At 44.0% G+C, this 16417-nt stretch overlaps 1 protein-coding gene across 1 annotated transcript in view; it reads right to left on the bottom strand.

Annotated features, from left to right (window-relative positions):
• nfatc1 (nuclear factor of activated T cells 1) overlaps positions 1–16417 on the bottom strand; it is a 72054-nt gene that overhangs the window by 25704 nt on the left and 29933 nt on the right. The window contains exons 7-8 of the mRNA XM_083982139.1: positions 4241–4296; positions 1463–1595 (exon numbers count right to left, since the gene is read on the bottom strand). Coding sequence (XP_083838265.1) covers positions 1463–1595; positions 4241–4296 — 189 coding nt within the window. The remainder of the gene's footprint in view (positions 1–1462; positions 1596–4240; positions 4297–16417) is intronic.

Below are 16417 nucleotides of genomic sequence, written 5' to 3'. Positions count from 1 at the left end.
AAAAGTCGGATTGAAGAAACTGGATCGTTGGATGTCGACTCCAAAGATCTGAGAATTTAATCCAGTATTTTTATGAAAAATGTTACAATTTTTAGTGTTTAAAAGCAAAAAACAACTAAAATTTAAAAGTTTGGTTTGTAAATGACTCAGATTAATGAATTTAATGAGTTTTTTTGACTTCTGGAAAAAGTCAACATTTATTTCCTGGGGTCACGGGAACTTTTTGTGGGTGAAATAATAATATATAATAATATATAATAATAATAAATTTGATTTGTAACGCACTTTATATTCAACAAGAAATCTCAAAGTGCTACAACAGCAACCGAAAAAAAAAAGAAGATAAAACAAGAGTTAAAAACATCCGCTGAGTTTCCTCGTTAGGAGTGATGATGTCACTTTAAAACCCTCCAGTTGTCATCCTGGGTCAAGGAAGGAAGGAAGGAAGGATGAAGGGAAGAAAGGAAGCACGAAGGGAAGGAAGGAAGAAAAGAAAGAAGGAAGGAAGGACGAAGGGAAGGAAGGAAGAAAAGAAAGAAGGAAGGAAGGATGAAGGCAAAGAAGGAAGGACGAAGGGAAGGAAGGAAGGAAAGAGGGAAGGAAGGAAGGACGAAGGCAAAGAAGGAAGGACAAATGGGAAAGATGGGAGGAAAGAAGGGAGGACGAAGGGAAGGAAGGAAGGAAGGATGGAAGGAAGGAAGGAAGGAAGGAAGGAAGGACGAAGAGAAGGAAGGAAGAAAAGAAAGAAGGAAGGAAGGACGAAGGGAAGGAAGGAAGGAAAGAGGGAAGGAAGGAAGGAAGGAAGGAAGGAAGGAAGGAAGGAAGGAAGGAAGGAAGGAAGGAAGGAAGGAAGGAAGGAAGGAAAGAAAGAGGGAAGGAAGGAAGGAAGGACGAAGGGAAGGAAGGAAGGACAAAGGGAAAGAAGGGAGGAAAGAAGGGAGGACGAAGGGAAGGAAGGAAGGAAGAAAAGAAAGAAGGAAGGACAAAGAGAAGGAAGGAACAAAAGAAAGAAGGAAGGAAGGACGAAGGCAAAGAAGGAAGGAAGGAAGGAAGGACAAAGGGAAAGAAGGAAGGACAAATGGGAAAGATGGGAGGAAAGAAGGGAGGACGAAGGGAAGGAAGGAAGGAAGAAAAGAAAGAAGGAAGGAAGGACGAAGAGAAGGAAGGAAGAAAAGAAAGAAGGAAGGACAAATGGGAAAGATGGGAGGAAAGAAGGGAGAACGAAGGGAAGGAAGGAAAGAAAGAAGGGAGGAATATTCAACAAGAAATCTCAAAGTGCTACAACAGCAACCGAGAAAAAAAGAAAAAAGAAGTGAAAACAAGAGTTAAAAACATCAGCTGAGTTTCCTCGTTAGGACGATGATGATGTCACTTCCTGAGACTGAGCCGCTGTCAAACATGGAGAGAGCCGATTGGTGGAGAACAGCAGGTGTGAGCGGGGAGGGGGCGTGGCCTGGCTTACCGCTGGCGGGGACGTAGGTGAAGCGTTGGTACTGGCTACGTTTCCTTTTGCCGTTGCAGACGTAGAAGTTGACGTGGACGGGAGTGGAGAGCCGCTGGTTCCTGTACGGAGGAATCTCAACCAGGAGGGAGTTCTGCTGGAGAGACACGGTGACAGGCGTATTAATTAGACATATTGATTAGATATGTTAATTAGATATGCTAATGAGTTAATTGGTTAATTAAAGGCCGAGGCGGAGACTGATAAAGATCATTGTTGTTTCTATTTGTCTGTTTCCTTATTCACTTAATTTCCTTCCTGTCTTCAACTGTGACACTTATTAACTCTTATAATATTTTATCTCATATATAAATATGAAAAGTTTGTGGCAAAGAGCAAAGATAAAGAAAAAGGTGGAGATAAAGAGCTCAGGTAGAAAAGAAACCGAGGCTGAAATATGAAGAATTCATGACATTTGTGCACCAGGAGGTTAAAGGGATAGTTTAACATTTTGGCAAATTGGCCCATTGCCATAATCCCTATAGTCATAGCAGTAGGTTTGTTACCTTTAATTGTCGATGCAAGCTGTTTTTAGAACGGCGGAGCAGAGCCGTAAGCTGCTCAGAGCTACGCTACAGAGGCTCATTATGGGATTTCTTGGTTTCCCTCATCAAACTCATCAAATACACAATCCAACAACTCCACAACGCTCTGGTGGACAAGTTGTGACCTGAACATTCACCACGCTATGAGATAATAACACAACGTTACCACACAGAGTTGTTTTAGAGGGAAATTCATGCAAAACCACTGATGCGTGTTGCCTTCAGGGACAGTTTTTCATCAAGCAGTCTCTGTATTTACCTCTAAAACAACTCTGTGTGGTAACGTTGTGTTATTATCTCATAGCGGGGTGAATGTGCAGGTCACAACTTGTCCACCAGAGCGTTGTGGAGTTGTTGGATTGTGTATTTGATGAGTTTGATGAGGGAAACCAAGAAATCCCATAATGAGCCTCCGTAGCGTAGCTCTGAGCAGCTCACGGCTCTGCTCCGCCGTTCTAAAAACAGCTTGCAATTTGCCAATTTGCCAAAAGGTTGAACTATCCCTTTAAATATGAAGATGTTTTATTGTTCTTCTGCTCTAAATGTTCATTATTATCATTGGTGTGTGTGTCTGACGTGACTGGGCTGAACTGGGGAGTGTCCAGATAGTTTGTTTCCCCAGCAGAGCTTCCTGCTGCCTGAGGAGGAGCCACCGAGTGTGTGTGCGTGTGTTTAAGTGTGTGTTTAAGTGTATGTGTGTGTGTGTTGGAGGTCGGCATTCAGGTGGAAGTGAAGCCAGAAGACGAAGACGAGAAACTTTTCACTTGTCAAAAACAAGTTAATGAAAAAAACAAAAAAAGTTTTATCAACGAATCAAGAAAAAAATTCAGGTGATGAAGGAGCTCAAGTGTGTGTGTGTGTGTGTGTGTGTGTGTGTGTGTGTGTGTGTGTGTGTGTGTGTGTGTGTGTGTGTGTGTGTGTGTGTGTGTAGTCCAGTGCGGGTCAAAACGAGGCCGAACGAGGTCACGGCAGCGTTGGTGTTTAAAGTGGGAGAGAGAGAGAGAGAGAGAGAGAGAGAGAGAGAGAGAGAGAGAGAGAGAGAGAGAGAGAGAGAGAAGCTCTTTGTTCAGACAGACAGATGTGTCCCAGCAGTGTGTGTGTGTGTGTGTGTGTGTGTGTTTGTGTGTGTAGCAGGTGCAGCTCTTCACACACAGACGTCAACTAATCCCCTCGTCTGTCTTCACTCTCTCTCTCTCTCTCTCTCTCTCTCTCTCTCTCTCTCTCTCTCTCTCTCTCTCTCTCTCTCAGGTTGGAGGTTGAACTTTTGACCAAAATAAAAGACTGTATTTACAGTTAGGATGAGCTGACCCTTCACAATAAAATACTTTATCTACCCTTGTCCTTCAGAATAAAAGGACTTTATTTATAGTAAGCTGAGCTGACCCTTCAGAATAAAATACCTTATCTACATTTAAGGTGAGCTGACCCTTCAAAGTAACATACTTTATCCACTCTAACCCTTTAGAAAAGAAGACTTTACTTATAGTAAGCTGAGCTGACCTTTCAGAATAAAGTACCTTATCTACATTTAAAGTGAGCTGACCATTCAGAATAAAAGACTTTATCTACATTTAAGGTAAATTGAACCTTCAGAATAAAATACATTATTTACATTTGACTTAAGGTGAGCTGACCCTTCAAAGTAAAGGACTGTATTTACAGTTAGGATGAGCTGACGCTTCAGAATAAAAGACTTTATCTACCCTTGCCCTTCAGAATAAAGGACTTTACAGTTAGGATGAGCTCACCCTTCACAATAAAATACTTTATCTACTCTTACCCTTTTTTTTTTTTTTTTAAAAAGGACTTTATTTGTAGTTAGCTGAGCTGCCCCTTCACAATAAAGTACCTTATCTACATTTAAGGTGAGCTGACCCTTCAGAATAAAATACCTTATCTACATTTAAGGTGAGCTGACCCTTCAGAATAAAATACCTTATCTACATTTAAGGTGAGCTGACCGTTCAGAATAAAAGGCTTTATCTACCCTTGCCCTTCAGAATAAAGGACTTTACAGTTAGGATTAGCTGACCCTTCAGAATAAAATACTTAATCTAGGCTACTCCTACCCTTCAGAATAAAAGACTTTCTTTAGGTGAGCTGACCTCTGACCTCTGACCTGTGAATCTTTATGTAAACATCGAGTCTGTTCTTTCTCCTCTCACTTCTTACATAAGAGACGTGTCTGACTTACGGGCTTCGAGGCGTCTCGCTCCACCTTGGCTTCCGTCTCCCAGAGGTGGTGGCCGTCTGAAACAGACAGAAGAGGAGGAAGAAGAGGAAGAAGAAGAGAGGAGAGAGGTTGTGATGACACATCAGAGAACAATCCACCTACTTGGCCTCAGAAATGGAACGATCGTGTTGTTATTATTATCTGTTACATCAGTGATGGTTAAAACTGAGGCTATCGCTGTAACGTCATCCTGTCTGAGTCTGAGTCTGAGTCTGAGTCTGAGTCTGACCCGCAGCTCATGAGCTCATGTCCGAGAGAGAGAGAGAGAGAGAGAGAGAGAGAGAGAGAGAGACCAACCCACAGACAGACAGACAGAGAGAGAAAGAGAGAGAGAGAGAGTCTGATGCAATCCTCAAAGAGCCGGAGTCATACCAGAGAGATGAGCGACATCTTTGACTTCATCTCAGTGAGGAGGAGGAATCCCAACATGCACCAGGAGCAGCTGCTGCGCTCGTTAATACCACTGGAAACTGCCCCCCCTTCTACCCCTCTTCTACCCCTCTTCTACCCCTCTTCTACCCCTCTTCTACCCCCCCTCCTCTGTTCTCACAGGAATCCTTCTGTTATCCCCATATAATCGTTGTTAAATGCTATTGGTATTTTTTTTTTTTTTTTGCTACTTTTTACTGGTAATGTGTGTTTTTTCTCTCCTTTAACTCGCCACAATAAAAGAGTTTTTTTTTTTTTTTTCCCATCAGGCAGTAAAAAAAAAACCCAGAGTGTCGTTTTTCATATGAGCTAAAAATATTCAAACGTTTCATTTGTCATTCGTCCGGTTTAAACGAGGTGCGAGAAGGAAAGCGATATTTTTACCAAAATTTATTAGCGGCAGAAAAAGAAGACGAAGAAAAAAAAACCGCAGCAGAGCCCGAACAGACACAACGTGACGGTTTACAGAGAGGGGGGGGGGGGGGGGGGGGGGGGTCGAACCTGAGTCTGTCCTGTGATTGGTGGAGAGGCAACACCTGTTCTATTATAGAAAACATTAAGGTAAGATTTTTCCTTAAAGTCTGAGTTAAGGTGTTCTTATTCAAATCAAAGTGCCTGCACCTCAAGTTTCCTCCTGAAGAGTTCCTTCAATGTTTAAAACCCTCCTGGGTCAAGGAAGGAAGGAAGGACGAAGGGAAGGAAGGACGAAGGGAAGGAAGGAAGAAAAGAAAGAAGGAAGGACGAAGGGAAGGAAGGAAGAAAAGAAAGAAGGAAGGACGAAGGGAAAGAAGGAAGGAAGGAAGGACGAAGGGAAGGAAGGAAAGAAAGAAGGAAGGAAGGACGAAGGGAAGGAAGGAAAGAAAGAAGGAAGGAAGGACGAAGGGAAGGAAGGAAGAAAAGAAAGAAGGAAGGAAGGAAGGAAGGACGAAGGGAAAGATGGGAGGAAAGAGGAAGGGAAGGAAGGAAGTAAGGAAAGAAAGAAGGAAGGAAGAAGGGAAAGAAGGGAGGAAGGAAGGATGGAAAGAAGAGAGGAAGGACGAAGGGAAAGAAGGGAAGGAAGGGGAAAAAGAGGGAAGGAGGGAACAGATCAGGTCAATTGGATCAAAAGAGGAAGGAAGAAGAAATGAGGACAAAGGGAAGGAAGGAAAGAAGGAAAGGAAAAAGGATTGTGGAAAGAAGGAAGGAAGGAAAGAAGGAAAGGAAAAAGGATTGTGGAAAGAAGGAAGGGATAAGGGAAGGAAAGGAAAGGAAAGGAGGAAGGGAACAGATTGGGTCAATTTGACCCAGAAGAACAACATGAGGGTTAATGAGGTTTTAAAGGCTTTCTCCTTAAGTCTTAAACTTCACTTAAAATCTGTTCAACTACTGCACAAAACACCTTAGTGAACTAAAGTAAGTATGGAAAAAAAGCTAAAGCCGTCTTTGATTCAACTGCAACATGAGCAGGTTTACGAAGACAGTGAACGCATCGCAGGAGGAAGGGGAAGAAGAAGTTGTTGTTGCAAATGCAGCTGCAAAAAACTTAAGACCCTCTGCTCAACACCTTTTACCTTTTACAGGTAAGTAAGGAGGAAAAAGAACCTTAATAACCAAAGTAAAGGAAAAAACTGAAACTACCTCAGACAGTGAACACATCATAACTCATAAGAGATTCCAGGTGGTCTAAGTTCACCTGGTCTCCATGCAGCAGCAGGATTTCACTTCCACCTTAAGAGAGTCCCTCAGCTAAGGAGAAAACCGCAGGGTCACAGTGAGTGTGCTGTGTTCCTCCTGGAGTCGTATTCTCAGACATTTTTGTGCCTCAGTCCGTCCTGATTATTATGGTCTGGTGGCTCTCTGCACCTGCTGAACATTAGTGTAGTGTGGCGGAGCTTCATGGGACTCGAACGCCGACATGCCGGCCGTCTCGTTCTTGTTTCTCGTTTCTGGCTCGGAGTCGGTCCAGACGTTCAGAGACACACAGGTCGTTATTATCTCCAGTATAATCATCATCTGTAATAACTCGTCTGCTCCAGTTTCAGTTTTATGACGCTTGTTACATTGAGTTAATGTTGAGCTGCAGTTGGACAGGAGGAGTTAGGTTATAATCCGAACCCACTGTTACCCTAAACCTAACCCACTGTTACTCTGACACTAACCCACTGTAACCCGAACCCGAACCCACTGTTACCCGAACCCGAACCCACTGTTACCCTAACACTAACCCACTGTTACCCTAAACCTAACCCACTGTTACCCTAACACTAACCCACTGTTACCCTAACACTAACCCACTGTTACCCTAAACCTAACCCACTGCTACTCTAAACCCTAACCCACTGTTACCCCAACGCTAACGTCTTATATAAAGTCTATGAGGCTGCAGCCAAACCTCAACTGAACCTGGTTTAATAAAACCTTAGAGCAGCTGCTGCTGTTTAAACATGGTTAAAGGTGTTTTAAGGTCGTCATGGATGATGGGTGGATACATGAATGGATGAATACATAGATGGATGGATGAATAAATTGGGGGATGGATGGATGGATGGATAAATGGATCGATGAATAAATGGATGGATGGATGGTTGGATGAATAAATGAATGGATGGATGGATGGATGAATGGAAAAATGGATGAATGATGTATGGATGGCTTGATGGATGAATCGATGGATGGATAAATGGATGGATGGATGGATGGATGGATGGATGGATGGATGGATGGATGAATAATTTGAGGGATAGATGTATGGATAAATGATGGATGGATGGATGTATTGATGGATGGATGGATGGATGGATGGATGAATAATTTGAGGGATAGATGTATGGATAAATGATGGATGGATGGATGTATTGATGGATGGATGGATGGATGGATGGATGAATGGAGAAATTGATGAATGGATGGATATATGGATGAATAAATGGATGGATGGATGGATGGATGGATGGATGGATGGATGGATGGATGGATGGATGGATGGATGGATGGATGAATAAATGATGGTTGGATGGATGGATGGGTGATGGATGGTTGGATGAATAAATTGATGGATGGATGGATGGATAAATTGGTGGATGGATGGTTGGAGGGATGGATGGATGAATACATGGATGGATGGATGGATGGATGGATGGATGAATAAATGATGGTTGGATGAATAAATGGATGGATGGATGGATGGATGGATGGGTGATGGATGGATGGATGAATAAATGGATGGATGGTTGGGTGGATGGATGGATGGATGGATGGATGGATGGATGCATAAATGGATGGATGGATGGATGGATGGATGGATGGATGGATGGATGGATGAATGGAGGGTGGACGGATGATGGATGGATGAAAAAGTGGATGGATGGATGAATAAATTGATGGATAGATGGATGGATGGATGAATAAATGGATGGATGGATGAATAAAACGGCCGCTCTAACTAATGTTCGTAACGTTAAATCTGACTGTCAGCTGTGTAAATATTTAATGTTTTCATAAGATAACAGCTCCCTCCCTTTCCTCTACTGGCTGACGGAGTGGCGGTGGCCACGCCCCCTTTAGGAGACAGGAGGTGAAGCTGAACCATTTCATATCAGTGGAGCAGCTCGTAGTGAGACATCCTGTCGGCGTAGAGGATCTCTGCACTGCAAAAACTCAAAATCTTTCCAAGAATATTTGTCTTATTTGTTGTCAAAATGTCGCATTTCAAGTCAAAACTAATCCCTTTCCACTTAAAATAAGACTCATCACCTAAAAATTAACTTGTTTTTAGATAATTTTCACTTGTTTCAAACACATTTTCACTTGAAATAAGTAGAAAAATCTGCCAGTGAAAGCAAGTTTTTTGTGCTTGTAATAAGGAAGAAAAACTTGCTCCACTATCAGATTATTCTAAGTGAAAATATGCTTGAAAGAAGGAAAAAGTGTCTAAAAACAAGCTGCTTTTTAATGTGATGAGTCTTACTTTAAGTATAATGAGATTTGTTTTGACTAGAAATGACATTTTGACTAAAAATAAGACAAATATTCTTGGTAAGATATTTGATTTTTTGCAGTGTGCAGTGACCTCTCTCTGACCGAGCTCAGACTGCGTCTCCGTCTGTCGGCGTCTCTCCAGAGGGGAAGCCTCCGCCGTCCACGTCAGTCCACAGGAGGTCCAAACATGTTTTTCAGATCTTTCTCTCCCTCAGTCTGCTTTTCTCTCTCTCTCTCTCTCTGACTCAGTCTCACTTCATTTTTCACATCCAGATAGAAAAATTCAATTGAGCAATTTGGTTTCCTCCTGTGCCCGGCCGGCGTCTCTACCTGCTGCCAGGAAAACTTCCCCAGAGCCACAGAAAAAAAAAAAAAAAAAAAAAAAAAAAAAAACAGCAAGTTAGCCGAGTGCGTGTGCTGCCTTTGTCTGGGCCGAGCGAGCGGAGGATCACTGACGACCACAGAATGTTCCAGAGTTATAGGTCAACATCTGCAACATCTGCACAGCTGCTGCACCTTCAGCAGCTCCTCTCCTCCCTCCTCATCGCACTTTGCTTTTCTGACTCTCGGCCCAACAACGTCTCAGTTAAACACAGCCCACCCTTCCTATACACTGCAAAAACTCAAAATCTTTCCAAGATTATTTGTCTTATTTCTTGTCAAAATGTCTCAGTTTTAGTCAAAACTAATCTATATGTCCACATAAAATAAGACGCGCATCCCTTGGCTGCACACACAGAGAGGACTGCCCCTTTATGCCGTTCTCTCTCCTCATTGGATAAAGGTTGTAGGATACAAGGAAAGTTTTCTCCTCGGCTTACAGCAGAGCAGAGTGTCTGACAGACCCGTGTTTCAGACCAAACACTCTACGTAAGTGATTGCTGTCGGAAGATATAACTATTTAAGACTTATATTAACACAAACATTCCACTTACTTCTGCTTTAACTTGTTTTTAGACAGTTTTCACTTGTTTCAAACTATTTTCAATTGAAAAAAGTAGAAAAATCTGCCAGTGAAAGCAAGTTTTTTATGCTTGTAATAAGAAAGAAAAACTTGCTCCAGATTTTTTCTACTTATTTAAAGTGGAAAATATGCTTGACAAAAGTAAAAAGAGTCATAAAACAAGCTACTTTTTTATGTGATGAGTCTTATTTTAAGTAGAATTAGATTTATTTTGACTAGAAATAAGACAAATATTCTTTTTTTTGGCACTTTTTATTTATCTTAGTTTTTTCTTAAACTTTCAGAGGTGAAATGGGACAGGTTCATATGTTCTTATAGTAGTGCATGACTTTTTTTCCCCCAAAGAAATGTAATAATGGACAGACAAATATTCTTGGTAAGATTTTGAGTTTTTGCAGTGTAACTCCAGCACCACCACCTTTGGCTGCATCCCAGAAGCCTTTGCAGTTCACATTTCGTCTATACGACTCATTACTTACTGTGAAGCAGAAGAAGGAAGCGGAGACATAACACAGAGCACTCGATGCCCACGGCTTCAAACAATCAAACAATATACAATACGCTTATTTGTCATGTTGTGCTTTATAAAAAAAAAAAAAAGGAGGGAATCAAGCGGCTCCTTGTGCTCCTTAATTGGAGCTGGGTGGAGTGAGGCTGCGGTGCCCGGGGAGTGAAGCAGCGGGTGGCGTTCGCCCAACTTTCTCATAACGTACAGTAAATATAAACACATGCTCTGCCCAGGCCCGTGTGCCACGCTGAAAGACTTCCCTTGTCCTCCGACTGGTGACTGAAACTTCCTCCTCCCTCCCTGAAAACATGGTGGAGTTATGATGTCGCCTGATAGATGACGATGGCGACGGCAGCGGCAAAGTAGAAATGGCTTTGTAACACTTTCCTGACTGATGGTCTCTCATCTTTGTTTTCTTCTTTTTTTTTTAGATAGCAGCATGATCTGTTGCTGTTTGAGATCTCTCAGCCTCCTTTACTTCACTCACTTAAAGGAATAGTTCAACATTTTGTCAAATTGGCCCATTGCCATAATCCCTATAGTCATAGCAGTAGGTTCGTTACCTTTAATTGTCGGTGCAAGCTATTTTTAGAACGGCGGTGCAGAGCCGTGAGCTGCTCAGAGCTACGCTACGGAGGCTCATTATGGGATTTCCTGGTTTCCCTCATCAAACTAATCAAATACACAATCCAACAACTCCACAACGCTCTGGTGGACAAGTTGTGACCTGCACATTCACCACGCTATGAGATAATAACAGAACGTTACCAGACAGAGTTGTTTTAGAGGGAAATTCATGCAAAACCGCTGATGCGCGTTGCCTTCAGGGACAGTTTTTCATCAACAGTCTCTGTATTTCCCTCTAAAACAACTCTGTCTGGTAACGTTCTGTTATTATCTCATAGCGTGGTGAATGTGCAGGTCACAACTTGTCCACCAGAGCGTTGTGGAGTTGTTGGATTGTGTATTTGATGAGTTTGATGAGGGAAACCAAGAAATCCCATGAGCCTCCGTAGCGTAGCTCTGAGCAGCTCACGGTTCTGCTCCGCTGTTCTAAAAATAGCTTGCACCGACTATTAAAGGTAACGAACCTACTGCTATGACTATAGGGATTATGACAATGGGCCAATTTGCCAAAATGTTGAACTATCCCTTTAAAAGTGTGGCCAATATGCAAAAAAGTAAGAAATCAGGAAGGGGGCTGTAACTCCACCCGTGCAGCGGCGGACGGTGGCGCCGCTCGCTGCAGCGTCATGTGGATCTCGGCCTCTGGACTCTGTCAGCAGCACCGCCTGGGCTGAGGATTTTTATTTTATGAATCATACTCTGTAATTTATGAAAACACGATCGCTGCTGTTTATGTGGCTGTAATTGATTTGTTTATGAAAACAGGCCATTGTTCTCTGAAGTGTCGGAGGCAGCCAAACCGCCGAGCGCCTTCCACTGGGAGTCATTGTTCTGTGAGTGCAGCAAAAACCCGAAGCCCACTGACCACGTGCACCACCAAACCCCCCCTCCCCTCCGCCACAGCCCAGAGCTAACAGAGCTATCTGAACGTAGCATGTTAAAGGACAATTCCGGGCAAATTCAACTCGGGGCTGTATTTTCCTAACATTTTAGGTCTAAAAGAAGGAATCTGAAGATTTTCAGTTTAATTGCTCCTGTTTTGCGGTAGTTGTGTCTGTCCCCGCATCGCCACGGCAGCGATGAATGGGAGCGGATGGAAGTTCTGCTGCTTAGGCTGTTTACATCCCTCAAAGCCACAGACAGCGTCAGATGGCGACTCAAACATGCACCCAGAAGTTAGTTTACTACAAGCAAGCCGACATGTTTGTAAAACTAGATCTAATTCAAAGTCTCGCGAGAAGTTGACGCAGTTGGAAGCTCCCGTTTGCTTGAAGTAAATAAACTTCTGGGTGCATGTTTGAGTCGCCATCTGACGCTGTCTGTGGCTTTGAGGGATGTAAACAGCCTAAGCAGCGGAACTTCAATCTGCTCCCATTCATCACTGCCGTGGTGATGCGGGGACAGACACAACTACCGCAAAACAGGAGCAATTAAACTGAAAACCTTCAGATTCCTTCTTTTAGAACTAAAATGTTAGAAAAATACAGCCCGAGTTAAATTTGCCCGGAATCGTCCTTTAAAACCGTCTCCTCTCTGGTCTCCGTGCAGGTACAGTAACTCCAGACGCCTCCTGGCAGCTCCGTCGCTCTGCAGCTGCTGCAGCCAGCGGCAATTAGCCTGTGAATGGCGTGTTGGGGGCGTTCGAGGCCGACGTGGAAACCTCGGCGTTCCAGCTCATCAGGCCTCAGAGGGACCGACAAGTGAAGGAGACGAGGTCGACACGAACGCAGCAGCAGCGATGGATCCTGGGAAATACCGACCGCTGGCTGAGTTATGGACTCGGACGCTCTCCAGAGCAGCTGACCAGATGTGGAGGAGCTGGTTTCATAGTGGGAGGGGGGAGGAGTGGTGTGTGTGTGTGGGTGGGAGGGGGGAGGAGGGAAGGGGGGGGTTTCTCCTCGGCGAGGATTTCCTTCAGGATCTCTCGCTCAAATTAAAACGTTATCAATCAAAGAGCAGGAAACCACACGGTCATGACAACACTGAGAAACTGAGTAGGAGAAAATTAAACTGTAGCTACACGACCCACAGGACAGAACTACAGGACAGAACCACAGGACAGAACCATGAGACAGAACCACGGGAAAGAACTACAGAGAAGAGGGCGTTCCAGTTGAAACCTCGTCAGTACAGAGAGGGAAAGAGTTATAGCACCAGCACAACCACTAGCTAGCTACTGCCAGTGACACGCTAACTTAACAAACAGCAAACAGACGATGCTAACTACGCTAGCAGTCCTGATGCTACAGATGCTAACTGCACCAACTGTTCTGAGTAGCTCTAACTACTGCTGTTCTAGGCTAATGTGTGAATTGTTTAGAAAATTTGCTAACTAACCGTTCCAAAAATATGCTAACTGCGGTTAGAGCTACAGTTCTTAAAGACGCTAACTAAACTATCTATTCTGAATGCATGCTAACCAGGCAATAGCTACTCATCCTTCTAAACAAGTGACAGAATGCAGCGTTAACAGTGTTAGCCTTAACGCCGCTACTTTTTTCAGTAGGCTAATCAAAAAAGTTATACTGTTTCCCCCGTTAAAGCACCGTTACTGTAAAATTCACCGTCACAAAATAGCTAATACACCTGTTAGATTGTAGTCCTACTTTAATACACTTTTTTTTCAGTCCATCAACTAGTCGGTAAAAAGCCGTTTATCTGTGCGTAGGAAAATACTGAGCGAGTAGGTTATAGTCCGAGATAAACTGGAGGTGAGGGGGGGTAAATCCAAGTAATTTGACATATTTGAGCATTTTATTAAAAAAAGGAACGCAATATTACTTTTCCTGGTAATTAGTGACTTTCATAATGAATTTAGTAAGTTACTTTTTGGGGCAAGTAACTGGTAGCATCTAATTAGCCTACTGTGCCCACCCTGATCTGAAATAATGCTAACTGCGCTAACTGTTCCAACAGACTCCGCCCTCATGTGACCATACAGGTCTGACTGAGTTTTTAATATATTTTCTTCCACTTTCTATGATTGAAAACAACAAAGTATGAATGAAAAGTTCAACACCTGAACGCCTGAATCACCTTTAAGTTTTATCTTTTTAAATCTCATACTTTAGTCCCCCTCTGTCTTCCAGGTCTAATTGGAGTGAAGCTGATTCTCATGGACAATAAACGACACCTGAGACGTCCCCCAACACTGAAGCACAGCAGCTCAGAGGTGGATAAAGGCCGGCGAGGTCTAATTTCCCAAATGGAGCGACTGAGCGACTTATCAGCGGCAGCATCTCCGGGGCAAACGAGCGAGGGAGGGAGGTGCGACCGGGTCGGGTTTTAGATTTCAGGCCCCGATGTCTGCACAGTAAATCTCCTCTGACCACAAGTGACAAGTCAGGTGACGATGCTATCGCAGGTTTGTTGTGTAGCGAGGCAGGAAACAGGAGGGGAGGGGGCGGCGTGATGAGGCAGAGCTCTGTGTGTGTGTGGGTGTGTGCGTTTTTTGTGTGTGTGTGTGTGTGTGTTCCTATGTGAGGAAACAAGGATTTCCTTCAGCGTGAGTCACATGCAGCAGCAGCAACAGCAACAGCAGCAACAACAGCAACAACACACTCTGAAACATGGATATGACACAAAAACACATGTCGACTCGCATGCAGCCTCTTCCTGTGTTTCCTGTCCCGTCACCATGGAAACATCATCAGTCAAGAGTCCCGACACCAAAACACAAAACCAACACAAATGAAACTTTTGAGTTTGTTGGCAGCATCTTCAGGCAGAGTGACCCATCCTGTCTGTGCATGGGGAAACTCTGACACACACACACATATACTGTTGTGTTCCTGCAGCTTTGTGAAGGTTGTTTTGTGTTTTTTGTGTGTGTGTTTAAAGGGACAACGAGGAGTTTCTATTCGGTTATAAAAAAGTCTCACGTTAATGTGGATGAATCTCCGCTACCCACACTTGTTAATGGGCCCATTTTCGATAAATATATCGTTCTGTCTCTATCGTTATTTTGTTATTATTAGTGGTGGCGGAGATGCTGGTCGAGCCGACCAGCGTTTTTTACTTTCGGTTTCGCAACGAGTCATGAGAATAACGCAGCTGAATCGCCGTTTATGGTCGGAACTACGACGGTATGTGAACCTCTTTGAACCTCTGACTTTAATTCTTGATGAATGAAAACATGAGTCCGTCTTGCGCCGGTCAAAAGAATTTTACGGTGCGCGCGGAGGCTCATAAATGTAGTGTGAAAACGCTTCGCTTTTCCAAAACTCCTCGTTGTCCCTTTAATTGGAAAATTTGCAGGAAAATTGTCCATTGGTTAAAAAAAAAAAAAAAAAAAAATTAAATGCTTTGAGCTCTTTATGGCGGCAGAATCCACCGCTGTGGATTTATGAGTGTGATCGTTAAAGTGTTTCTCAGAGCGCCGCTTTGGAACGAGCTGCACGAAGAAACAATAAAAACATATTAAATTTCCAAAATCTATCAGTTTCTGCTGCACGTTTTAAATCAAAGCAAACCAGTCGATGTGTGTGTGTGTGTGTGTGTTTGTTGTTAGTTTGTGTGCGACACGTCCTCCTCACCCCCCCTGAGATGAGTGACGTCCATGTATCTATTTACTCGTCTATTTATACAGAGAGCAGCTGTAAAGAAGACGAGTGGGGCCGATCCACCGGGAGCTGCAGAGCTAATGAAGTGAGAGGCTGGTGGCAGCTGGATGGAGAGGTGGAAGGATGGAGGGGAGTGAAAGGAGAGGAGGGGGAGGAGGAGAAGGGGAGAGGGGGGGTAGAGTGTTGTGGAAGCCTGGCTTCAGGGCTGTTTCCATGGTAGGATTGCCCAGGAATCTGCTGCTGGTGCCAGACGTGGGGAAACCCTCATCAAAAACAAGGAGCACACCCATCAACACGGGTCCAGAGCTGCTCAGGGTCCTAGAGCCGGACGGCTTCACTGCTGCTGCTGCTGCTGCTGCTGCTGCTGCTACTGACCCCAGATCAGTCATCAACAACAAGAGGAAAACTTTCCGGACTATAAGCCGCTACTTTTTTCGCCCGGTGTCCCAGCTCTCGTCTCTGCACACCGCAACACAAACGCGCTCCCTGTAATCCGTAATCTTTTGTTTATGACGGTTTAAAGGGACATTGTGTAACTTCTCCTGTTCTCTATTCAGGAAAATTGATTATTTGGTTCAAAAGTCTGTTTTTCATTAATCAGTAATCCCCCCCCCTCAAAGTGAAGTGTTCCTTTCAGCTCTGAATGAGCCGTTCATATCATTCATATCTCCATGGAGCGGGTAAGCTCGGTGCTGCTGCCATGTGGTGTCTCCATGTTTTTACGTTCAGTGGCAGCGTGACGGTAGGAAACCACGGAAACTCAGCGGAGACACCGGAGCTGTCGGCTCAGGTGGAGGTGGCGTCTGTGAAAAGTCACCGCGGTAACGCAGTGAGGAGGAATGGAGCGTTACACTGATGCTGCATTCACCTGCAGTCGGGCAGACGGCCGTCGCTAACAAACCAGATGTCGTTTTAGTCACAGAAGTCCAGAGAAAGCCGGTAAAACAATACCACATCGCCATGACAACATATTGTCACGTGTATTGTTTTGCCTCGTGCTGACGGACCACTTGTTTACATAGAGGCTTGTTTATGCCGTTACGTGCAGCGGCTGTTGTCCGTCTGCCGTCTGCCCAATTTCACGTGAATGC

Source organism: Trachurus trachurus (assembly GCF_905171665.1).
Source record: "Trachurus trachurus genome assembly, chromosome: 11".
NCBI classification, from domain to species: Eukaryota; Metazoa; Chordata; class Actinopteri; order Carangiformes; family Carangidae; genus Trachurus; species Trachurus trachurus.
This window is presented reverse-complemented; position numbering and strand designations above follow the sequence as displayed.